We start from the raw sequence: 25,578 nt of genomic DNA on the forward strand, positions 1-25,578 counted from the left end.
CAGTGCTACAACACCACCAAAAGGTAGTGAGAGAAATCAAGGCTCACTTGGTTTGTTGTCATTATTATTGTTCTTTTTTGTTTGAAAGGTAGGAAATGGATGATATGCGCTTCCTTTACCTGCTGCTGATACCTGTACGCTCATCTCTAGTTCTTCGCAAAATGCTCATTTACCCTGGCTACTTTAACAGTGGACTGTGTGTACCTGTAAGGGATTTCTTACTAAATTGAATTTAATGACATACAAATCCATTTTTTTTTTCGTTTTGGGAAAAACTTTACCTTCAAAAAGGGTCAGTATGCTACTTTATGAATTTGTTTCGAGAAAAATGGCATTCCCTTTTTCAGCAAAAACCATAAATGAAACTTAAATTGAAATTATTCCACCCCAAAACTATTCTGCGTCTAGGTTAATAAACAGAAGATCGATTAAGAAGAGAATGGCGATTATCACAGGATAAACTGCAGACTAGTCAATTGCAGTCTGATCCGTGCATCAAACCATTCATAAAACGCAACACCTTCGTTGCAAAAGCGAACTGAAGACGGCATACGCGACGACTACCAAACGGCCAACCAACCACTCACGCATCTTTAAAGGAAAACAACGACGGTGCGGCACTGTTGGATCATCAAAACATTAAACGTCAGTCAAGTTATAACAGCACACGAACCACCAGCTTTATTTCAGCTTTAAACAACAAACCCAATGGAAAATGCGAAAAATGAAATATTTTCACATTTCACACACACACACCAACATTTATATCTATAATCAAGCATACATACGAACATTTATTAATATATGTATGTATGTTCGCTTGTCTGTGTTGCGCTCTTACATATTTACAGAGTTTGGGGCTTTTTTTCATTCCCAACATACAAAAGCGAACAATATCAGCCAACAACAGCAGTCAGGCATTCAGCGATGATGGTGGAATACAACGGGCCATCCATCGAACCAACCATCCAGCCAGCCATCCAGCAAACCGACCGACCGACCGACAAGCCAGTCAGCCAACCAGCCCATCCATCGGTGAAACTAAGGCCTGCTTTTGTATTACACTGAGGGGAAAAGACTAATTCAATTCAACTCAATTCATTCCAGTTTAGTTTAATTCATAAAATATTTTAATAGAGTTCAAACACTAATTTTCCTAGCTACAAAAGGGTTAAGGTTCTTTATGCTTTTTAGATAAATCCAATCCAAAAAAATGAAATTTTTTTAAATGGCATTCACATACCTAGCTGAAACCCAAAATGGGTATCATTATTTCTTTCAACTTTGTAATACTCATATGTTATTGTTTCCACCTATACTATTCTAACTTCATAGTCCTTAGTTTAAAAGTCGCATTGGATAGCTCGGGAACATCTACTTTATTTCTAGCGTTCAGCTTATTATTTGTTAAAATTTCGCTCCCTGTAAAGGGGATCGAAAATAAAAACATACTCTTCGGTGCTTTACAATGTTGAAAGATAAGGATCAATATAACAACAAATCAAACCAGAGTCTGAGGGTTTACTAAAGAAGGTTAAGCCACTTGCCCAGCTGATGAAATGTTTCCTACTTCAGTGTTGTAGTCAAATCCCACTAGAACGTTGAATGATTTGTAAATATTTTTTAGGTTGTTCATAGGTATTTTGTTATTTCTTCGACTAGAATGTTTGACAGCCTAGGTGGGAATATGCGCCACCATACCCATAGGGTTGTATCGTTGATTTTTTTTATTATTGGAAAGTGACTTAACCTTCTTTAGTGAACCCTGAATCGAATATGTAATATCATATATGTGAAATGAAAGCGCTCATTCACAATAGCTCGTAAGCAAAGTGTTTGTTATCTCGCTTAAACAAGCATTGTAAATATTTGCCGCCCTTGGAGAGAAAATGCAATTCAAGAAACGCAGTTTTACTCATATACCTTTATTTTTAAAAATTTTCGGCGCTGCACTAATGAAAGCTACTAAAAACTAGCCGACATTCATTTTTAACTTTAAAAGTTTGGAAGAAAATAACTTAGTTGCGCTTGAACTTCTAACCACGAAATCCGTTTATTTAGTTCCAAGACATTCTATGTTTTTAGTAACGAATACTTGATACAGTACAGAGCTTTACAGTAGCGTTGAGAGTGGAGAACATAGCTAGCCCTTAAGGTAACATTTTGAAGGTTTTGTTGCATTTCCTGCATTTAAGAATAATCCATTTAGAGTTACTCTCGAAAAGACAACTTCGATTGATATTAATACCCCTTATTTAAGATTTTACCGTCTCTATAACCAATTTCGTTTGTACTATGTACCTACTTGCCGCAGTGATAACTATGGTTTACATTGAATATTTAGTTATATCAAAACATTACGTTAGTTCGGCTCCAATGGGCAAGACATTTGCCACAACTCAAGTAATTGGCGCTTTGTTGAATTTTCTATCAATGTCTCAAAAAAAGAAAATATTCTCTAGGTGTATTTCGAAAGCACAATCCAAAGAAGTAAAATCGTATAAACGCATCGGTATAAATGTATGTATGAACCGTTGCCGACAAAACGACGTTGTACGTCGCCATTGCTGCCGTCATGTCAGCTATCATGGCATTCACTTGGCTCTTTAATCCCCCCTCTTGCACCACATCGATTCTCCCCACCCTGCTTTTGTCATCATCATCATTCTATACTGAAAAAAGTACGTCGTTGGCCGACTTGCTTGTAGGTTGGATGGTTGCGTTGTTTATTCGATCGACCGACAGTCCAAACTGAGTACGACAACCACGGCAAGCAACAGCAACAAAAACACCAACGACGACGAAAATCGACTTGAACAAAACAAAAATACTGAAAATGTAAAAAAAAAACGTACACCAACAACAACAACATACATAGAGTTAAGAAAAAAACTTGAATGTACACAAAGTATTTCCACATCCAATGTTGCTGACTCGTACTAAAACTGAATCGACCGATACAACAGCCAGAGTCAGCCAGCAGCAGTACGGAATGTTTGGTTTTATTATAGCTCTGAACTCATATAACGAGCACAATGAACGGCAACGACAACGACGGCGAACGAATAACGAGCAAAGGAGAGACACACTGAGCAGTGGAAACAACAAAAACAACCAGCAAACGAATGTCGTTCCACACATTCGTACAAAATTCACGAAGTACAGTCTCAGTGTTAAAAATAAAACATAGGTGTATTCGGAGAGGGCATATGGCAGAGGGGATCATCACAAGCACAGCACAGCACCACATCAACAGTCCGACACATAGCACAGCGCACAACAAAGAAAGATGATGATGTAGAGTTGCTTTGAAAATTGTCGGGGAAAAAATCCCATGAACGAATGAATTTCGTTTGCAAACAGAAAATACAACCAACAACGTATGAATACGAAAAATGAACGGATGATAAAAATGCTGGTTGTGCGGTACTGTGTATTCAAGGAGGCTCTGTTCTCTGTGTTTCACAGCACAGTGGGCCAGCCAGAGTTTAGTGATGTGAGTCATGGTAACATCTGGCAGTTAAGGGTCACCATAATAGAGACGGCTGATTAGTCCTCTGTTCTCAAAGACATCACTGGCTCATTGATCGGTATTGAGAAAAAGGTGTCACAATTAAGCAAGGTTGCAGCAACTGCTTAAGGACCTTTACATTCAAATATCGGAGGTGAAAGATTGCAGATAAAAATTTTTTAGGCAAACGTTGTGTGATCATTTACATTATTTGACATAATCTGTGACATTTTCAAGTCCGGATTTTTATGCAAAATCGAAATGTTGACAACTAGGTATACGGTGATAGGTATTTTGTCATAAATTTTAGCCCACAAAATTAAATTTAATTGCAAATACCGACGCATTTTTCGATAACAAAATTTTGATTTTGCATAAAAATGCGATCGTTAAAAAACATGAAAACTACTTTTTATCCCATAGCAAAGTACTGTGTTATAAAATTATGACTTTTTATAACACATTCTTATGTACAAACATAGTATACGTGATATGTATAGCAGTTTTAAACCCACCACCAACCATCACTACCACCTTTCCCCATTGCCTGCGCTGTGATGTTTCATTGTCTTTCTGGCATTTTAGTTCAGTGTGCGCGTGTATGTGTGCCGGTCGGTCGGTCGGTTGGTATGTCATTCCGTAGTACCTACATCATCATCATCCTCCCTTATAGTTGGTGGTGCTTGGCTAAGGTTTTGTGTTATAAAACCTTACACTCGTTGTTGTCGTATCATGGCTGAAATGACGATATTTCACATTTGTAGGCAAGGGAGCTTTTTGGGTGTAAATGAGGAGGAGGATGAAATACATGGAATTGAGGATAAGTCTATAGAAGGACGAGGATGGTGTTCGTACTGGCATTTGAGTGAGCGAGTGGGTGGGTATGGTTGGCGTTGGGTGTTATTTCCGTTCGCAGGATGAGTAAGCTGGGGGAATGATTTAAACCAGCAACTCAACAAAATAACACCGACTGTCGGACGGAACGACTAACAGTGGATGGGTGGGCTGCCCGCCTGCCTCGCATCGTCACTATGTAGTAGGTATAACGTATAACGATATTCAGTCAGTATTCCATTGCACTGCGTGCGCATATACACACATTTATGATGATTTTTGTTTGCCTGTAATCGTCACACTTTTTGTCTGTTCGCCTCTGCTGCCGACAGGCAAACTGTTAGTCGTTTCGTCCGTCAGCCGAGATATTCTCTTAAACTCTGCCACCGACAAAAGCTAGTGGGCGATGTTGATATCTAAAAAGAGTACGCAATCATGAAATTTGGGTGATGTAGAAGTATATCATGCTGCAGTATTAATAGGTAATAGGTGTGGGCGGGTAGGCACCACCGATGAGGAGATTCTCTTGAAATCATCCATTATGGATGTCGATTGGAATGGAGTTCCTTAGCCTAGTTATAGAAACATTTTAGACGACTAGAAATCAAAAATTTGTTCTAAAGTTCTAGTAAGTTTCATGAGGCCTTTAAGCACTCTTTTTTCACCATCCATGGGGACCTTTCCTGCCTGGTGGCTTCCTTGACAAGAAATCAACAGGTCATGTGGTTAATTATTGGACCAGCAATTAATGGCCACACCATATTAGCTGATGGTTATTTGTTTTTTGAAAGTCCAAGCGCCAAAATAAAGGAAAGGAACATGAACTTTATAGTCCGCTAGACTTTGGGCTACCAACCACCCACGACCATCGAAAGGTTTAAGTGAAACTTTACACCACTCTCCTGTACCAACCAAAAGGACTCCTGTTCTGTTTCTTTTTGTTTTTTTTTTTCTGCATTTTGGCATTCAACAGAAATTTCAAAACAAAAAGGCCGAATAAGAAATAAGAGCCAAGGACCAAGGCAAGCAAGCAGCAATCATTGAAGGGAAGATATGCATGTGCGAATGTATGGCTGGGTCGTTGGGTTGGAGGAGTGAAACAAAAATGTAGTTTGTTGCCATTCATGAATATTTTACGTTTCGTCGCTTTCTTCTTGCGGCTCCCATGGCGTACTCGCACGCACCCATCATCGTATGTATGTAGGTAGGTAGGTAGGTACATATGGTACCATCATAGGATGAAGCGCAATACCACCATGTGGTCGTTTGGAAAATGAGAAAATCTGCATCTCAAGATTGTTTCGGAGTACGACGAGTACTGTAGTTTGGCCATTGCACTTTGTTGGCAGAAAAAAGTGACGAAGAAACGAAAGGACATGCACACCTACTTTGCCAAACCGACAGGATTACCTTGAAAACATTTCACATGGCGATGATATATCATAGGAGGCATTGTGGCAGTTTCGTTTTCCCATGGTCGCCCCTACATACATATACTAACTCTCCCATTACTTGGATATCTGGACCAACAGCAGGGATCGCACTTTTACTCTTCGACCATACACTGGCCAAGTGAAATTATTGTTGCACATCTTGTGGTGGTGGTGGTGGTGGTGCGGCATGTGTGTTTACAAATTGTGTTCCCCAAGCATGTGCCTGCCGAATTGAGAGCCCCAAAATATGCTCCTTTTTCGTCCGGTTGTTAATTGAAGGAGAGCCAAAATCAAACTAAATGAATACCACAAACAAATTAAACTTTTAAAGGAATTCATTACGCCCGACGTGCTTTTGTTGGCTGTAGCTGACTGGGTGATTCTGCTTCGGCGGTTCTTTTGCCCAAGACGATGATGGGAAGATTTACTGCAGCAGCACACAACACTCAAACCAAGACGAGCTAATGGCGCTCGCTGGTGGCGATGATGGGTTGGATGGCTGGTTGTTTGGTTGCTTGTACTTATTGATGCAATTACGAGCGACATTGTTGGCGTGGAGTTTCTTTCCATAAGGAAGTGCTATCGAAAGCAAAAGTAAAATAGGAAAACAGCGAACTGTTGCACCATGACTGGCTGCTACTGCAAGCGTCGAGGAGATGGCTTTTAAAGAGTGCCGCTTTGTTGTGGTTGTTGTTTTGGCTAGCTGACAGGCTGCTCCTACCTACTGAAATGAATTGCGAATTGTGCTGCGACTGTTGTTGGTTGGTTAGTGTTTGGCCTTACTACCCTTCAGCAAAGGAGGTAGTGGGGGTCGTACGTATGTTTACTGCGGCGTCTGACTGTGTTCGAGATAACGCAAGACAACTCAACCCTTAAGGGTCCCAGTGTCGAGCCGCATGCTTTTGTTTTGTTTTTTTTTTCGTTTTTTTTTTTTTTCATTATTATTGCCAAACGAGAGAAGTGCACTAGTAGACTTGACAAGTGCTATGTGTGTGTGTGTGTGTTTGTGTTAGTGTATTGCTCTTGGAGCATTGCAGCCGACTGATTCAAACATGCATAAGCGCAGATATTTGGCAAGGAAGTGTTATAGTAGATGTGTTGAGCGTGTGGTGTGCTGCTTGCTGTGGGTTGGGGTGGCTAGCGGGTGTTGCTGCAAAAACTTTTCAGTTTTCATAAGCAATGCAATTTACAGTCAAGAGGGCTAGTAGTGCTGTGTGCGAAACGAGCAAACAGTCATGCAGTAGCACCACTACCATCACGCCAACTGTGTGTGGAGCAGGGGGTCGTGTTGTACTGGCAGGAGGACGAAATAAACAAAATAAAAACAAATACTACAGAGGGAATTCAATAACCACGTGCTGCATCCTAAGCATGCCATTGCAGGCTATTTTGTCTATTATGCTGCTATCTTAAATGATGGAGTTGCATTGCAGAATCTCTTCATTTTGTGTGCATGTTTTTATTTGCGGTCTATTTGCAACCGTAGGCCATAGTGTAGTTCTAGCCTAAGATTGACTTCAGAACACTTGAAAATTTAAATTTTCAACTCGAACTTGTAAGAGATTGCTTTCACGATCGCTCATTTGAGTAGACCTCGTTCTAGTTGATAATCTTTCAAGTCCTATTCATATAGAGCTACACAAAAGCCGGGTGTAGCTAAAAGTGAGTTACATAGTAGTTGCGACTTACTCTCTAAGGCTAAGGACAAGGGCCGTCAACGAGTCTGATTTGTATTTACTATGCATGTCAGCAGTCAAAGTCTGTTCTTCGTTAGGCATTCGCTTAGGAAGATTGAATTTGTCTAGATTTTCGAGTTGTTTCTCTCGAGATGTAAAAATTGAATTGCATTAAGTTTATAATATAAGGCTCAGAAGTTTTAATGTTGAAATACCATACCTTCATTTGCTTTGGTAGTTAAGTCCTAACAACAACTATTAAGGAATTTTAGCTTGACTTTTAAAGGCGAATTGTAAGAGACGAGTTATAGCACTACCAAATTAATGCAAATATTGGGAATAATGTGAATATATTGTTAAGGAATGCATTTGGCAAGTTTTTTATATTGAAAGTTTTTTATCCGATTTTAAATTTTAGGATTTTGAAGATTGATGAAAACTTCTAAAAGAGACACCTACATACTGCAATGCAAAATTCTAACGGTTTGATTACTAATGTCATTCACTCTTTTACTTAGGTACTGTTATCAAAGTAATGACTCTCTCTCGCCCATGGTTTGTTGGGGATTTAACATCCATATGAAGTGAATATTTTAGCCAGCCATATAACAAAAAAACAAATGTCTATTAATAAGGCAGCAGTTAACTTACCTCTGTGCACATTATTCGATTGAAGCGTATGAATAAATCCACAATACTGTCGTGAAGGCTTTGTGGCGATGTAGGTGTTTGCTGAAAGGGCTCCAAAATCGAATGGTCCACTTTTGTTGGTTTTGGAGGGGAAGGGTTGACTGGGAGAATTTCTTCGCTATTCTTTGGGGGTCTTGTGAGGAGGCTCAGCAGTGACGCGACTGGCACTTGTCTGCAGTGGCGGCAATTCGATTGAGATATAAACACAAGGACAAAACTTCAAAAATGATGCATTCTGACATGTTTCTTGGCGCTATCGCTAATGATGCTGCTGCTGCTGCTGCTGTGTGCTTTATGAATGGTCAACAGTTAGTTGACAGCTGATGTCCGTCCTATGGTCGGTCGGCTGCTGGTGTTGTTGTTGTTCTTGTTTTCAATGATGGGCAAGTACGCGCGGCACATTAGATGGATGGTGGTGTTGGTGGTGGTGGTGGCACGACGACGACATTCATTGATCAATGAATGGGATCTTGTTTGTGATTATATTCTTCTTGCTCTTCCTTCTTTGCCTTTTAATTTGATTGTTTATGGTTGGTTGGTTAATTGTTTGTTTTGATTATGTCTTTCTTGTTACGCGCGGCGCCAATGGGTGAATGCGAATTTGGCTCTATGTACGTGTGTGTGTTAATTGTGTGTTACGTTTCCTTCTTTGCACTCAACTCTAAAAGGAATGACAACAACCGAAAATACTTTACACCAGGTAGGTAATGTAAACAAATAAACAAAAATTTTAGTGTTGCACGTTTCGGTGTTAGATGTTGTTGGTCACTGTTTCTGTTGTTTTACACTAGTTTCTCTTATTATGATTGTTGGTTCACTCAAAAACCCTTTAATTTGGGTTTTATTTTTGGTTAAAAACTGTATTTTTTCTGTTTGGCTTTGCCCAAATTTTTATCATTCATTCACTTATTCATAAAAAACACAATGTTCTGAAATGGCTGGTTGGTCTATCGATTTTCGTTGGATCGAGGAACTGTCGCACTTTTGAAATTACGAAAAAGTACGCGCTTTTTATATTTACGACTACGCTAAAAATTTTATGTGTGACTCCAGCGGTCTTGCGAGCGAACGTACGAGCGTGTACTTAGTCTACCATAGTAAAATCAGAAATAAGCAGTCGTTGTGAAAGATATGTTCATCAGAGCCTCAAAGCCGCATACAGTCAGCCAGCCAGCCAGCACTCTCGTTCTTTGCCGTCACCCTCCCTTCATTTCATCATTCTACTGACATTGTTGTGTTCGAATGCTCTGCGCTCTGCTGTATATACACCATCACACAAAGGAAGTTCAAATCAGAGCAGTGTGTATGAGTGCGATGGCAATATGCCGAGCGAGAGGGCACGATTATTGCCCACCACATACTCTCATCGCACTCACTGAGTAAATGGTTTTTGTTTGTGCTGCTGGCTGGCTTTCCTACATAATACATGAGCCAGTCGAGCGCACAGCAAAAATAACAAAACCTTACATAAAGCACACAGCTAACAGCGAATGGATGGAATACGACGAGAACAACAAACTGAGAGATACGGATACACACACAACAACAAATGCTTTGCTGAGAAAGATATTCGATTATTTTGATGACGACGAGAGAGTCACGGGTTACCAGGCCTTAATTTTAGTTGGCAGGCAAGCAGTGGCGTAGAATTTAAGAGCCTTGAGCATTCGATATTTCTACACACATGTAATACGATAGAATCTAGTAACATGTTTGACTTTATTTGAGAAATTCATCAACAAAAGTAAAAACTTGATATAAGACGTCGTATCCCTTGTATTGATGAAAATTGAATGTGTTGTTTAAACTTTATTTGCATGGGAAAACAAAAAGAACAATAAATTCACGACACAGATAACGAACGAGATAACGATCATTACGATGCAAAGAGATGATCAAAAATGAATGGCAAAATCAGCATCGCACTAATTAAGTACATGTACATCGGTACCAATCTGTTTGAATCTATGCTTTCTTTGAGATTTTAGAATGTAATTCTTACTATGCACAATTTTCTATGTGGCCTTGACATAATTGCTGTGTTTTATTTTAGAAAAATTGCAAATTTTTCCCATGAACATTCCACTAAGGAACAGGGGCAAACTTCTTACATATCAGTGAGTGCAGTCCGATTCAAGTTAAAGCTCGATGATAAGGGATCTCCTTTTTATAGCCGAGTCCGAATGGCGTGCCGCAGTGCGACACCTTTTTCGAGAGAAGTTTTACATTGCATAGTACCTCACAAATGTTGCCAGTACTAGGAGGGGAAAACCATCGCTAAATATTTTTTCTGGTGGTCTCGCCATGATTCGAACCCAGCATCACGTTCAGCATCATGGACGAACATACTAACCTCTGCGCTACGGTGACCTCCTTTTATTTTAGTACTACATATAAAATGCAAATCCCAATTAATCGGTTATTCTTATCTGTTATTGCATGATATCGATAGCCATCCAGTACAAGGTTGCACTAAAGTTCTATTTGGAACATCTGACTTGCTCTGGATAGGACTGAATCAAAACACAGCAAATGGTTGCCTTGAGGATGATTGCAAAATTTAGTACAGTATGTACCTATTTGCTTTATCACCTAATACCCTTGAAATCATATTGATAGCCAGGGCTTTTTAAAATTCTCTCTTTGAAGCATTTTGTTCAATAAAATTATAACAAATTAAGAAGTTTTTCAAAAAAATAATTTTTCAAGACATTTCCCCATGCGGACTTAATGTAAGTCCACACGGTGCAATGACTTGAAAAACAATATTTTTTCATTGAGATATACATATATGTATTTTTTTCTGCAATGCGATTTACCCCTCTTGCGATCACGTCTCTGTCACCTTCCCAATCAACACTAAGTGTGTGGCAACCCAGAATTGTCTATTTCGGTGATGTTTGGGGGGAACTATTCGGTTATTTTTTTACTTTTACGTAGTGTTGTTAGTTTTATTATTTGGATTCCTTGGTGTGCTTGTTCGCTCGTTCCCAAAGTATGGGGTTTTTACGTACTCTACCCTTATTCCACAGAGTGCATATTCATTTCGACATTGTGTTTGGTACATTTCCTATTAGCCCTTGTTCAAAAACAATTTGAAGCATTCGCTTTCTTCCTTGATATGACTCGATGTTGGGGTAAGACCTTACAAACTATAACACAAAAAGAGGCAAACTATAAGGGTTCTAACAGTTTTGAGATTTCCCCATTAAAAAAAGTTGTAGAATGAAAAAAAAGCCTTATATACATTCTGATTCTTAGAACAGGCAAGTTGATGTTGTTTTGAGGAAATCAAAATTTATTAGTCAACAAGCTCGCTCGTATACGATTCCGAAAGCTATACTGATCTGCTTCTTACTTCCCTTCATTAATAGCTTCGTATTCTCACGATCCGGATCTCCTCTTAAGTTATTCGTCGCCCTACTGATCCACCCGAGCGACTAATAACCTATGAGGAGATCCCATCGCCTTAAGTCTTATAGCCGCACACTTAATCAGTATGGGCCCTAGTGGGCGTGGTATTCATCACCACTGAGGCGTAAGTAAGTATCGGTGCAATCACGCTCCTGTAGAGCCAGTGGATTATCCACGGATTCAATCCCCATTTTAAACTTACCTACATAGTGCCCAACATCTGTGAATCTTCTCGGTACGCTCCCGATCACAATCGTTTTGTTGAAAAAAGGTGGTGCGTCAAATTCCTCGTGAACATGCAGATTTTAGTCGTATCTGGGTTAAGATTCGAGCCTCTAGGTCTAGCTCAGTCGTATGTTATCTCCTAGATCCTTTCAGCCTCTCTACAAAGCTGATTCGGATCCCAACCCCTTAAATGTATTATAACATCGTCTGTGTAGCTGACGGATTTAAATCCCATCTCAGGCAGCATACGCAATAAATTATATGTGGTGGTCACCCATAAGAGTGGCGATAAAATGAAAAATTTATAAATAAGTAGCCCCAACAGTCGTGTACACATTAGCAGAGCAATAAAATTGCAAGCGGGTTCAGCACCTTTCAAAATTTATACTAATGGATGCGATGTACATGGTAGTTGTTGATCATGTAATTACTTCGCAGTAATGTTCCACAATTTAGCTCGACTTTCCTTGAAAAAATTTCAAAAGTAATCATAACACGTTTCTGGTGAAAACATCTAAAAAATTTTTCAGCGGAGGTTATCTCCTCCTAATGTTGGCGACATCAGTGAGGTACTGTACCATTTGGTATGGCAGCCATGTAAAAACTTCTTCACAAAGAGGTGTAGCACTGCGGCACGCCGTTCCGATTCGGCTAGAAGGCCCTTTATCATTGAGTATAAACTTGAATCGAACACCACTCATTGATATGGGAGAAGTTTGCCCTTGTTCCTTAATGGAATGTTCATGGACAAACACTCCACCTTACAAAATGTTCCGATTTCGGTCCGACAATCAGATGAATCATCCGATATCAGATACGATGTCTTACCGACATTGTAACTAAAAACGAGAGTGATGGTTGTCAGGTTGTCGGAGCATAGAGAAAAAAGTGTCTAATGGAAGCTGAATTTTGGGACAAATGTATTTTTTTATCCATTAAGCGTTTAAGTACGAGGATGGGCTGTATAGAACTATATCTTTTCATTGCCCTTATTAAGGCTGGACTTTAGTTTTGAAATCTTCAGCTCCTAAAAGGTGTATTTTATGTCGGATTTTGCTGACATTTTGAAAAGTTTGTATAATTTATTCACCCAATTCCATATTTTAATATAGCTATCATATATACCGATCTCCAGAATAAACATCTTAAGTCTATAAAATGCGAATATGGTCCACATGGTATATATTGTGGGTATAAACGAACCCACATTTTTAGGTATTTTTGCTCTGAAACCCACATTTTGTTCCAATTTGACAAGCGACATTTTCCCGGTATGTCAAAAGTATATTCTCAACCATGGACGAATCGAACAATATTTTTAGTAGCTCCCATTGAAGGGTATATTTCTCAAATAGAGATTTTTGCACCGAATTCAATGAAGTCTACATGGAATTTAGAATAGATAGAGTCCGATTTGGTAAAGGCGGTATGTTATCATGTTTAAGGGTGAGTACAACAACAAAATTGGGAAAATTCTACATTTTTGAAAAATGGTGTTTGATAATGCCGTATACATAAAATCTGATAGAATAGAGATAATCTTGTGTTTCTTTTGGGGTTTTATAGAGGAAGTGATAGAGAATAAAAGTTCGTTACTCATATGTGCAATAAAATGTGATATTCTACGAGGGTTGCCTTTTATCATTCCGGATAAGAGAGAACAAAAACAAATATTAATCATTAAAATTCGCTTTATTGTATTTCAAAATATTCCCCATTAAGATCAAAACTCGTTTGCATTCGCTTGAACCAAACGTGCATTCTGAACGCATCCACCACTTCTTCAGATGTCGAAAAACGTTGACCTCTCAATTTATTTTTTACGTACGGGAATAAAAAGAATTCATTAGGTGCCAAGCTGGGACCATACGGCGGATGACTCATCAGGTCCATGTTTTAAGTGCTCAAAAATACAGTTGTTTCGTAGTTTTGGTATGTTTGCTGGTTCCACTAATGCCTAAGGTTGTCTCAATCTCACGGTAGGCCACATGACGATTTTGCAATATCAGTTGGCGCACAGCATCAATGGTTTTTGGAACAACAACAGATTTTGGACGACCTTCACGAAATTTTTCTTTGAGTGATCTACGATCTCGGTTGAATTCACCATACCATCGATAAACACTGGTCCTTGATGGAGCTTCAACGCCAAAAATTGAATTAAGTTTACCGATGCACTGTTGTTGAGTAAATCCACGTCGAAAGTTGAAAAAAATAATCGCACGAGAATGTTCACGATTTAATTCCATTTTTTGGGCGAGATGAATCTTTTAAGTTACTGTAAACAACACAAATAGCGCTCGTATGTCAAAACGTTCTGAGTACGTGTTCAGTCTTAGGATTGAGCTGTCAGTTGGCATAAAAATGCACCAATTTAGCATTTAAAACTCTTCTTAATACGCCCCTCTTTATGAAAATACAAAGAAATGATTATATATTGATGGCAGAAGACTAGGCAAACTTATATGGAATATGACTATCTTATTTAGAAAATTTTCGTAAAAGTCGACCTTTTGATTAAGCCGACATTTTGCAAAAATAAGTCCAAAAATCGACTTTCTATTTTGATAAAAGTCGACTTTTCATTCCAACTTGGGATCCCTAGGAGAAATGTTTGATGATTTTGTTTTGTTCATTTACCTGTCGCAACATCGATTTATTTCGACATAAGTTTTTGTTAACCGCAAGCCTCGCACAGAAAAAACGGCTGAAAGATGTCAATGCTCAAAGTTCCAACTCTGAAAGTCATCGCTAGATGGGGTGAATTTAAAAAATGTTAGCTCGTCCGGTATGCTGTGCTAGTGGCCTTTCGCTAAACATGTTGAACCTACTTTGTGTTTGGGGGCTTTTGGATGGGACAGCCGCCCCGAGACTTTAGGGTAAATTTGGATATTCGATTAAAATTGAAGCCTCCTTAAGGGGTCTCCTTTTTATAGCTGAGCCCGAACGGCGTACTTTGCACGGCATAGTATGTCACAAGCGTCGCCAGCACTAGGAGGGGATAACCACCGCTGAAAATTGTTTTCCGATTTCCTCGCCAGGATTCGAACCCAGGCGATCAGGGTCATAGGCGGTCTTGCTAATCTCTGCGCTACGGTGGCCTCAAATTCTTTATTCGTATTCTATTCATAAATACCTCGCCTTTGATTCTCATATTGTCCCGATCTTTATACATGCTCGTTAGGAGGATTTTTGTAAACGGGCGGCATCCTAAGGACTTGGTCCCATATTTTGATGTAATGTTCGTATTTTGCCTCTAAATACCTTTCTATGAAGTCCCATATTTTCCCAATCCGTCCACTTTTCAGTTTTGATGGTGTTTTTTAGTTAAAAGCCGACCCCATCATCTATATCAAAATATTATATGGCCTATTATGCCTTCCAGTCCCATCCTATACAATCGAGCGGTACTCCAGTGCTTATAACTATAAGGACTCCTTATGTGTGTTCCAAAAGCATAGGCTAAATGGGTAGGAGATCTAAACAATTCGACCAAACTGAATGTTAATATTGCTGTGGATGAAGGTTTTTATTGTACAAACACACACATACAAAGGCATAACCACTCTCGCATACAAGCATAGCTAAACACAGCAATTCAGTCGCACACGTGTGTGGAATGTTGTCAGTTGGGATTTTTATATTTTCCACATCCACTGAGTGTACTACAGAGTATGCTTGATGTTCGCTCGTTCGTTTATGTCGTCGCATAAAATGGTTTTTGGTTTTTGTTTTCGAACCGAACTGAACCAGCCAGCCAGCCAGCCAGCCAGCCAGCTAGCTAGCTAGCCATCCACAAAGGCGACTACGGAACCAAAGAGATATGTATGCCTGCATATACACTGGTGATGATGATGAAGACGACGACGTTGGGGAATGGGGAGGTCGAAAAGGGGGAACGGATGGATGGGATAGATAGATAGATAGATGGATGGATGGATGTATGGATCATACCACACCACTTATACGAACTGAATGTGAATTTTTGCTTTTGCCCGCTTTGTTTTTCGGTCGGTATGAAAATGAACAATGAACAGACAGGCGAGCGACCGTACAACGGCACGGCAATGGACAAGTTTCTCGCCGTCCGTCGTTCATATCTTTAAAACGTTCGATGATGAAGTAACCATAAAGACAAGCAAAGCCTGGTTGGTTGCGGCTAACGAATATCATCGGCACAAGTTTCTTGCCTGCTTGGATGGCCATTGCTTTTGGCTTTTATGTTTGTCAGAGGACAGACTGGAGACTGCCAGAGTTGAAGGCGACTCGAGTTGCTGGTGTTTCATAGTTCGAGTGTTATTTCACGCTACATTCATTCGCACATACATATGCTCGTAACTTGGCAGTGTACGTACGTACTAGTACTAATCTACAGCATGCACCGAAAAAAAAACACAATGAAGAGCAAAAATTGGTATGAGATCATTGTGCTGGCGTAAAATAAAAAGGTCATAAAGATCCATAGTTGTGAATAACGAACGTAGAATGGATGTACATTTTGTCATATGTCCTTCCGTCGGAGGCATGCTGTAAGCGCTACTTTGGGCCACATCCAGAGAAATTAGTCTGCTGATATCAGCAAACATTGTCTGCTGATATTAAATACAACATTTTAAACTTTTGAAGTTATCTATACAACATTTTTGAACTTTTAACAACAGTTGGGGCATTTGCTATAGGTTTTTAATGAAAAAAATCCCAATTTCAAGCGGTAAGCGTAGTAATAAGCTATCGTCATTTCGACAGACGGAGTTTTTAAAATTATGCCGCAAATCTTGTATTGTCATGTAGTTGTTATTGCTGCAGCTGCGTAATAGCGGAAGGGGCAGCACTAAGCAGCTCTTGGCCAGGAGTGATCCTAGCTCGATCCCGGTTAGTGATGATGCTGTTTATGTCCAGCTTGCGATTTATGACGCTTTTTCTTTTATTTTATATACGAAACTCAAATGTTTTCATTTTCTTTTACATAACCTACGTGGCGCACGGTGATTTACATGTCCACCTATTATGGCCAAACATCTAGTTTAGCCCCACATCAAATGCTAGTGACATTTGTTAGTATTTCAGCTACCTAACGCTTCTCAACAAAGTGGTATCACAATTTAATGTTGTGTTAGTTTACCACTGATTTGTTCCTTATTCAGATTTTTGGGTAACACAACACAACACCACCCAACTAACCAAAGACTACAAATGCAAATGCAGAAAATTTGCCCATTAAGGAACAGGGGCAAACTTCTCATATATCAATGAGTGTTGTCCGATTCAAGGGACTTCCTTTTTATAGCCGAGTCCAAACGGTGTGCCGCAGGATGACACCTCTCTGGCGAGCAGTTTTTACATGGCATAGTACCTCACGAATTTCGCCAGCATTAGGAGGGGATAAACACCGCTTAATTTTTTTTTATGTTTTCGCCAGAATTCAAACCCAGGCGTTCAGCAAAATATCGATGGATGGCGATATTTAATTTTTTGACTGAATTTCGATTCATATTTTTCCGATGGATACTATCGCAAAAGTTAAATTTTTTGGGAAACAAAACAAAAATAAGCAATCCAACACTGAATGTATTCTTTAAGATACATTGCGCCTATAGATGGCGCAATTTTCATCCGATTAGACTAACATTTTGTACAATGATTTCTCTCGTGACTTCCAATTGACTTTATTAACCTTGGTTTTATTTGGTCTGTGCATTGATATTGCTTCTATATAAATCGATCTCCTGATTTTTACTTCTAATTTTCGTTTCATATAAAGGTGATGGGAAATTAACGATAGTATCGATAAAACTACCGAAAATATCGAATGTTGCGAATATCGATAGTTTGCCATTCTAGTTCAGCGTCGTAAGCGGACATGCTAACCTCTGCGCTACGGTGGCTTCCAATTTGATTTGATATTATCGCTCTAATTTACCGCAAGGGGGCTTAATACTAATTCAATAAAATGTAACGGCGTAGTTTTTTTTTTTTTTTTGAATTGTTTTATCAAAGTTTTATGGCGTTGGTTTTTTTTTAAGCTGTAAGATATTTTCCAAGTGTACGTACTACTTGCATACATTCTACGAACCGTTCATACCCATCCACACTGACAGCAATCAAGACGCAAAAAGCTGAAGCACAAACTGATGACTGCTGTCTTTATGACGCTACCACTATAGGTAACTTTTTGCCTTGAAACATTTTGTTTTTTCAAACTTATTTATGTTGTGCGCTGTGCTGTGGTGCGGTGCGGTGTTGTTGTTGTTGCTGCTGCTGGTAACTCATTTTTTTGAGAATGGCCACAAATAATTGCAATCTAAGGCAGCAAGGCAAAACAAACATCGTCGGCGACACACCAGTCCATTTGCGCGTTTGATGTTTGATGCAGGCCGAAGAATTGCCAGAGAGAACTCACTGCCAACTAATGGCTTCTCGTGCGCCCATTATTGTGGGGTCGGTCGCCGAGCCGACAAATGAATGTGCGATCAAAGCCGACGAGTTCATACTACAACTCATTGCGAGTACTTGACGATCAGTTGTTGATTATGATTTTGGCAGACTTCTTCGACCTCATTGCAAACATTCATCCCATTAATGTGGCTGGTTCGTCGCGGCAGTCTGCTTGCCTGCTGCCCTGATTGGATTCTTGTTCTCGTTGATAGTTGGTGTTGTTGTGTGTTTTTGTTGTTATTTTGGTAGTGGGCACCCCCTTTAGCAAGGCTTGATCTTGCGACTTCTTATTGGTGTGGATGCATAGTTGGAGAAGGGTAGTGGCATATGGAGAACCCATTTAGTCTTCTGTTTTGGGGTGGTAGTGGCAGGTAGGACAGTTGTCTGTTTGGCTTGGCACTTTATGATGTTTTGTTGCTCATTCTTTTGTTGGCGAGCGTTTGGTGTGTCCTCCTTCGCGAATGTTGAGGGCAACAGTGATGATGGTGGTGTCGGAGGCGGTATGGCGCATAAATGTTAAAAGGGTTTTAGGTTAACAGTTTGTTCTTCAGCGTAAATGGCGCTTTGTGTTTGCCCCATTCGTCCACCAACGTCTTCTCTACACCGTGGGCTAATGCTTTTGGTTCGCTATTGTTGGTGTTTCTTTTTCCATTTTGGCAATCAACACTGGAACATGCCTATAAACACGAGCAAAGAACTTTGTGCGAGTGTCATGAGCGCGAGTTTGTATGTAGCTTTGTAAGCAGGTGTTGGCTGAAAACCCCTGCTGCTGGAGCAAAATGTTAGTAATGTCCTTGTACATGTGTTTGTCGCCATTATGTGCCATAGTTTACCACCATCGGCCATAAAAACTAACACGACACGCTCGCTGCTGCTGCTGCTGCAAGTGAATGAATGAATCGCATGTTCATGCTGGAGCATTGATATTTCGACTTAGGGATTGTGCATTCCACACTACGGCAGTGTTTTTTTTTATTTTTTTATTGCCATTGACAAGTTGTTGCTTCCTTGGAGAAGCGTGCAAAATCAGCTGTTTTCTTTGAGAGAGTGAGAGAAAAAGGGTAGGCCTTTGTAGCTCATTAGCGTATGACAATTGTTTTAACCACCATCAAGTAGCCTGTTGTAAGCGATTGTTAATCACTCTGATACTATGTGTGAATGTGTGAATGTGTGGATGTATGAGTATGTGCACGGTTCTAAACGAAAACAATGACACTTAGAAATGGTAGGTGGGTAGGTAGGTATGTAGAATTATTTTTATGTGAAAGTGCCATAGTGTCTGTGGTGAAACTGCTGATTATCACATTGCTTCCGTCAAAACAATTGCCCTGATTGTTAATGTCCTTTTCATAAACTATTGAAATGCTTTGGGGTCACACTTGAAGATAAATTCCGTAAGTATTTAACTTTAATTGATTGTTCTGTCAGTTTCCCCTTTTAGGGAATTTTTTTTGTAAATTTTCTGCTAAAGAATCCCTGGATATTTGAATTTTAGGCCTAAAGCGTCTTTGACAGTCTTTTAAGTTAGTACTATACAGTACTGTGGGGAATACTTTTGTGGATGAGTTTAAACCTCTAGTGACTGAATTACTGAAGCTATAGATATTTGTACCGTTTCCAAAAAAAAAAGATTAAAAACTGTTCTAAAAGGGATTATAGTTGATCAGAATATTCCAAAAAAGTCATAACTCATAATTTTTTACATCAAAACTCGAAACATAATTTAAATGTTTTAACATTCAAATTTGTTGGTGCCAAATTCTCCAATAATATTTATTTTGTTTTTATGCATAGTGTCATAGACAAAAGTATTTTTCATCGAAATTTCCTCAGTATTGACAAAAAACTCGAAAATATTTTCTTTGGACTTTGCGTTGTATTTTTTTTATTTGTTGCATAAAGTTAACCTGAAACTTAATTTTAGACGGATGCTAATAAAGAAATATTCCACTTCAAATTTGGCTATAAGTCTCAAAGTAAACGTTATGCCTATGTAGACATAACACTTGCTAAGATAAAAAGGTATTGCATGTAGTCAAAATTTTCCCACATTTCTTTGTTTTAGTATCAATGAGTCAAAGGTCCAAATATTCTACAATACGTTTTAATATGAGTCACCGAAGAAGAGACTCGGTCAATGAACAAATACCACTTGTAATTCAGGTACATGCACAAGATGGCGGTTATAATACAAGCCTGTTAATTCGTCTGTAATAACTCAAAAAATCGATCTTTGATCGACTGACCCAACTACTTGATGAAAGCACTCCTTGTTCCGATGATATAATGGCGCAGTGGCAAACTATTGCCCACTCCATGGAAAATGCCGCGAAATCCGTACTTGGGTAACGGAAGCCTCCTCCAAGAAACCCATGGTACGACCAAGTAGAGAAATGCTACTGAAGCCAAGAATGCGTCATATAGAGCAACCCTGCAATCAGTAGCTACGCGCCAGATGAAGAGGAATCGGGAGAAAAGGGGAGAGGAGAAGCGTCTATTCCGCAGAAAGAAAAAGGAAATGGAAAGACGTGAGCGTCAGCGAATTGAGATGTACAGGAGTCAGAATGAAGTTCGGAAATTCTACCAAAGAATTAACATCAAACCGATGGCTTTGGTGCAGGCACATCCTCCTGCAGAGACAAAGAAGGAATTCTGGTAACTGACACAGATAACATGCTAAGGATATGGGAAGAAAATTTTACCCAACTGCTAGTGTCCGACGTTGGTGGCGAAGAGGATGCCGCAGAACCAATCCCTTATGATGGTATAGAATGTTTACCTCCTAGTCAGAATGAGGTCCAAGTAGCAGTGACCCAACTAGAGAACAACAAGGCAGCAGGAGCCGATGGGTTACCCGCTGAACTATGTAAGACCGGAGGCGACAAGCTGATAAAACGTATGTATCAGCTTATCTGGCTAGAAGAACGCATGCCCGATGATTGGAACCTCAGCATACCATGTCCAGTACACAAGAAAGGAGATAAGACAGAATGTGCCAACTAAAGAGGAATATATCTCACATACAAGATACTCTCGAGCGTACTGTGTGAAAGATTAAAACCTAAAGTCAATGAGATAATTGGGCCCTATCAATGCGACTTTAGACCTGGTAAATCCACCCTGGACCAGATATTGACACTGCACCAAATCCTGGAAAAGACCCGAGAAGGACAAATCAACACCTTCCACCTCTTTGTTGACTACAAAGCCGCCTTCGATACTCCTTTACGTTCAAAGGTATTTCAAGCCATGTCTGAGTTTGGTATCCCTGCAAAATTAATAAGACTCTGCAGGATGACACTTGCTGATACGCGTTCCTCAGTAAGAATAGGAAAAAATCTCTCCAAAACATTCAATACCAAACGGGGTTTCAGACAAGGAGACAGCCTATCGTGTGATCTCTTTAATATCCTTCTGGAGAAGACTATACGAGATGCAGATGTGAATAGATATGACCCACTATTCGAAAGAGAACTCATGCTACTCGCCTATGTCGACGACATCGACATCATAGGTCGGTCACCGGAAGTAGTAACTGCTGCCTTTGAAAGAATCGAAAGAGAGTCGGTGAAAATGGGTCTGGCTTTTTGTAGCCAACAAAGAATAATGAATAAGATCTGTTATGGTTTTGGAGCTATATCAAGTTATAGTTCGATTCGGACCATAAATGAATTGAATGATGAACATTGTAGAAGTCATTGTGAAATATTTCAGTCCATTCAGATAAGAATTGTGCCTTGTAGGGGCTCAAGAAGCAAAATCGGGAGATTGGTTTATATGGAAGCTGTATCAAGCTATAGATCGATTCACAACATATTAGACACGTATATTGAAGGTCATGGGAGAAGTCGTTGTACAAAGCTTCTGCCAAATCTGATTAGAATTGCGACCTTTGGAGGCTCAAGGAGTCAAGATCCCAGATCGGTTTATATGGCAGCTATACCAGGTTATGAACCGATTTGAAACATACTTAGCACAGTTATTGGAAGTGATATCAAAACACCACGTACAAAATTACAGCCAATTCTGATGAGAATTGCGCCCTCTAGAGGCTCAAGGATTCAAGATCCCAGATTGGTTTATATGGAAGATATACCAGGTTATGAACCGATTTGAAACATACTTAACCCACTTATTGGAAGTGATATCAAAATACCACGTACAAAATTACAGCCAATTCTGATGAAAATTGCGCCCTCTAAAAGCTGAAGAAGTCAAGACCCATGGTTGGTTTATATGACAGCTATATAAAAACATGGACTTACAATCCCAACCGACCTACACTAATTAAAAGTATTTGTGTAAAATTTCAAGCTTTACTCCTTCGAAAGTTAGCGTGCTTTCGCCAGACAAACGGAGGGACGGACATGGCAAGATCGACTTAAAATGTCATGACGATCAAGAATATACACTTAGGGGTCATAGACTCATATTTCGAGGTGGTACAAACAGAATGACGAAATTAGTATACCCCCATCCTATGGTGGGGGGTAAAAAAATGACCTCTACCTTGTTATAGTACCCTTTACACTAAACTCCCGATAAGAATTCTTGAGTTCATGAAGTCGCATTCTTGACCCCATTTAAATGAACAACCGTGCCCAGTTTGGACAAACCGGTCCCCAATTAAAGCGTTTGAGCCCAGCAAACACTTACTACCAATTTTCGTTGGTACAGTGAGTTGCATGGACCCTGAGTATGGACTAGTTTTGGCCATATCTGTATGCAGCTGCCACATATCTCAGTTTTCGAACTGAAGTCTTTGAACGCACAAAAACAGCATTTCCTATACACAATTTATGAAATGTAAGATGAGATCCCTTTACACTCGCACCAGTTATAGTGAACATTAGAACTTGTGCCCTTTTTCCGGGCCAAGAAATGTTGACCATCCGAAATTGTCCATAAAAAGTATTTCCCGGATCTTCTCCAAAGTATGGCAACGCCAATATGCAATTTGCCCATGAACATTTCATTTGTTAACAGCAAGGATACCACTCTCATACTAATGAGTAGTTGATCCAAGTTAAGCTCAATGATAAGAGATCTTTTTTTTTTTTTTTGCCGAATCCGAACGGATTGCGGCAGAGCGATACCACACGGCAAATTTACACGGCTTTTTAACAAAGGTAAAGCCTTCACAGGTGTCCCCATCACAAGGAGGGGATAACCAACGGTGAACAAGTTTTTGAAGTTCTCACCGGGATTTGAACCCTGGACATGCCAACCTCTGAGCTACGGTGGCCCCAACTTCAGAATGGATAGGTCAAACAAGATGATTACACTAAAAAAACTTTTTTAAACCTTTTTTCAAAAAAAAGCCCTTAACAATTTTCAAAAAATCTAAATGGCAACCCTGGAAGGGTTTACCAACACCGCTCAGTATTGCCAATTGGAAAATCTTGGAAATAATTCTGAAACTTTTGAACAGATCGAGATATGTACACGAAACTTAACATAGTCAATGTTAAGGTGATTTCCAAAGTTTGTCCCTGTTCGTTAATGGAATGTTCATGGGCAAAGCGCTTGTGTGTTGGACTTCTTCTTTAATTCTAGTACCATGTTTGCAGACATGACTGATTGTTAGTTTGTCGTTGTCGAAAAAGCAATTCCAGGAGATGGGAAGACATCCTTTATTATCAATATATCTGGATGGTTTTTGGAATTTACTCGGTGAGTTTTCGTTTTAGCTTGAATTGACGTTCAAGCAAACTCTGGGGTTACACGAAAGTTTGACTTCAAGATCGATCCACAAGAAGGTATTCGCGTGCCTAGCTAGCGTCCGCAAGGAGAACTATCAGATTTTTGTTTACTTTTTTTTACACACAAATACATGCCCTAAATACATGGTCCTACATTTGGATATCAAATTCACATTCTCCTCCCAAATACCTTTATTTGGGGCTCAAATTGCGATGGTCAGTAAAAAATAGCTGTTTGTGGGGAAATTTTGGAAAAGGGGTAGACCCCCAAAAATTGGTCCCGAAAGTGGGTATCAATTTTTTCTCTGCACTCCAATATATTTCATTTATGCCCCACATTAACATGGTCGGTAAATATTCCCGTGTTTCGGGGGGTGGGGTGGTCCTCAAACACTAAGCTCTGAAAATATATCAGCAACGTGCTTTATTCTCATATATTTGAACCCCATATTGCCATTGGCCTCAAAATTGGTATCAAATTCGTTTTCTAATCTCAAATATTAATCACTTTAACCTCAATAAGGGGTTAAGAGCTAGCAAATATGTCCGGTTTGGGCCCTAAAAACTATAAATATCGAACTCCACAGTCTTGAAGACCCAAATTGTCTTGGCAAGCAAATACGTCCTACTTGGGGGTTGTTATGGTGGTGGGACGTCCCCTAGACAGTTGGTCCCGAATGTTGATGTCAAATTCATGGTCTACTCCCAAATACCCTTAATTTCAGCTCCATTTTTCCATTGTCGGCAAACATGGCCGGTTGGGGGGGTGTTTGGGAGACGGGGCGGCTACTCAGTGACTTGGCTTTGAAAATATATATCAGATTAGTGTTCTACACTAAAATACCTCTTATTTAAGCCTCATATTGCGATGGCCAGCAAATACTTCCTGTTTGGGTGGTGTTATGGGTATGGGGTGGCCCCATAGACACTTTTCCCGAACATTGATATCAGATTCGTGCTTTACTTCCAAAGTCCTTTCATTTGAGCCCCATATTGCTTTGGTCGTAAATTTGCCTTCTTTGGGGGATGTTCTCGGGGATGGGCGGGCCCTCAAACACTTGGTCCCACATCTGGATATCAGATTCGTGTTCTACACTCAAATACCTTTCATTTAAGCCCCAAACTGGCATGGTCAGCAAATAAGCCCTGTTTGGGGGTGTTTTAGGGAAGGGGTGGAGCCTTTGACCCAAATTTGGCAATCAGATACCATTCATTTGAGTCCCATATTGCCATGGTCGGTAAATATGTCCGATTAAGAGGTGTTTTGGGGGTTGGGGTGGTCCCTCAAACACTTGGTTCGACAATTGGATATCAGATACGTTTTCTAATCTTAAATACCTTTTGAGTCCCTTATTGTCGTGATTGGTGTATATATACATATTTGGTAGGTTTTGGGATGGGGCGCACCCTAGGTACCCCATTTGAAATTTGAATACCAAATTTTTGTTTGTAGGTTACTATAAGAGAGCACACAAAATTTCGCTTAAATCGCCTGTCCGCCCCCCGGGCGACCAGTGGTACAAAATGGGTTAAGTTCTTTCCTGGATCGCGCCTTTCTTCAAAACCTTAGGTTTGTCGACAATAAAATTAATGTTAACTAACGCTAAACCAATTACCCAATCTTCATTTTTGCTTTGCTCATAGTTCTAATCCTAAAT

The 25,578-nt window shown here is 39.7% G+C and overlaps 2 protein-coding genes across 3 annotated transcripts in view; one reads left to right on the forward strand and one right to left on the reverse strand.

Annotated features, from left to right (window-relative positions):
* Positions 1–25,578, forward strand: part of LOC106081586 (metallo-beta-lactamase domain-containing protein 1) — a 79,913-nt gene that overhangs the window by 11,668 nt on the left and 42,667 nt on the right. The gene's annotated exons all lie outside the window — the stretch shown is intronic.
* The window catches only part of LOC106081585 (TPR-containing protein DDB_G0280363), a 69,444-nt gene that overhangs the window by 6,204 nt on the left and 37,662 nt on the right, over positions 1–25,578 (reverse strand). The window contains exon 1 of one of the 2 annotated variants that reach the window (XM_013243646.2): positions 8,106–9,459. The exons of the other annotated variant lie outside the window; for it this stretch is intronic. Within the exon in view, the coding sequence (XP_013099100.2) occupies positions 8,106–8,117 (12 nt within the window). The 5' untranslated portion in view covers positions 8,118–9,459. Of the gene's footprint in view, positions 1–8,105; positions 9,460–25,578 lie in introns of those variants that run through there. 2 annotated transcript variants of the gene reach the window in all.

Source organism: Stomoxys calcitrans, chromosome 2, assembly GCF_963082655.1.
Source record: "Stomoxys calcitrans chromosome 2, idStoCalc2.1, whole genome shotgun sequence".
NCBI classification, from domain to species: domain Eukaryota; kingdom Metazoa; phylum Arthropoda; class Insecta; order Diptera; family Muscidae; genus Stomoxys; species Stomoxys calcitrans.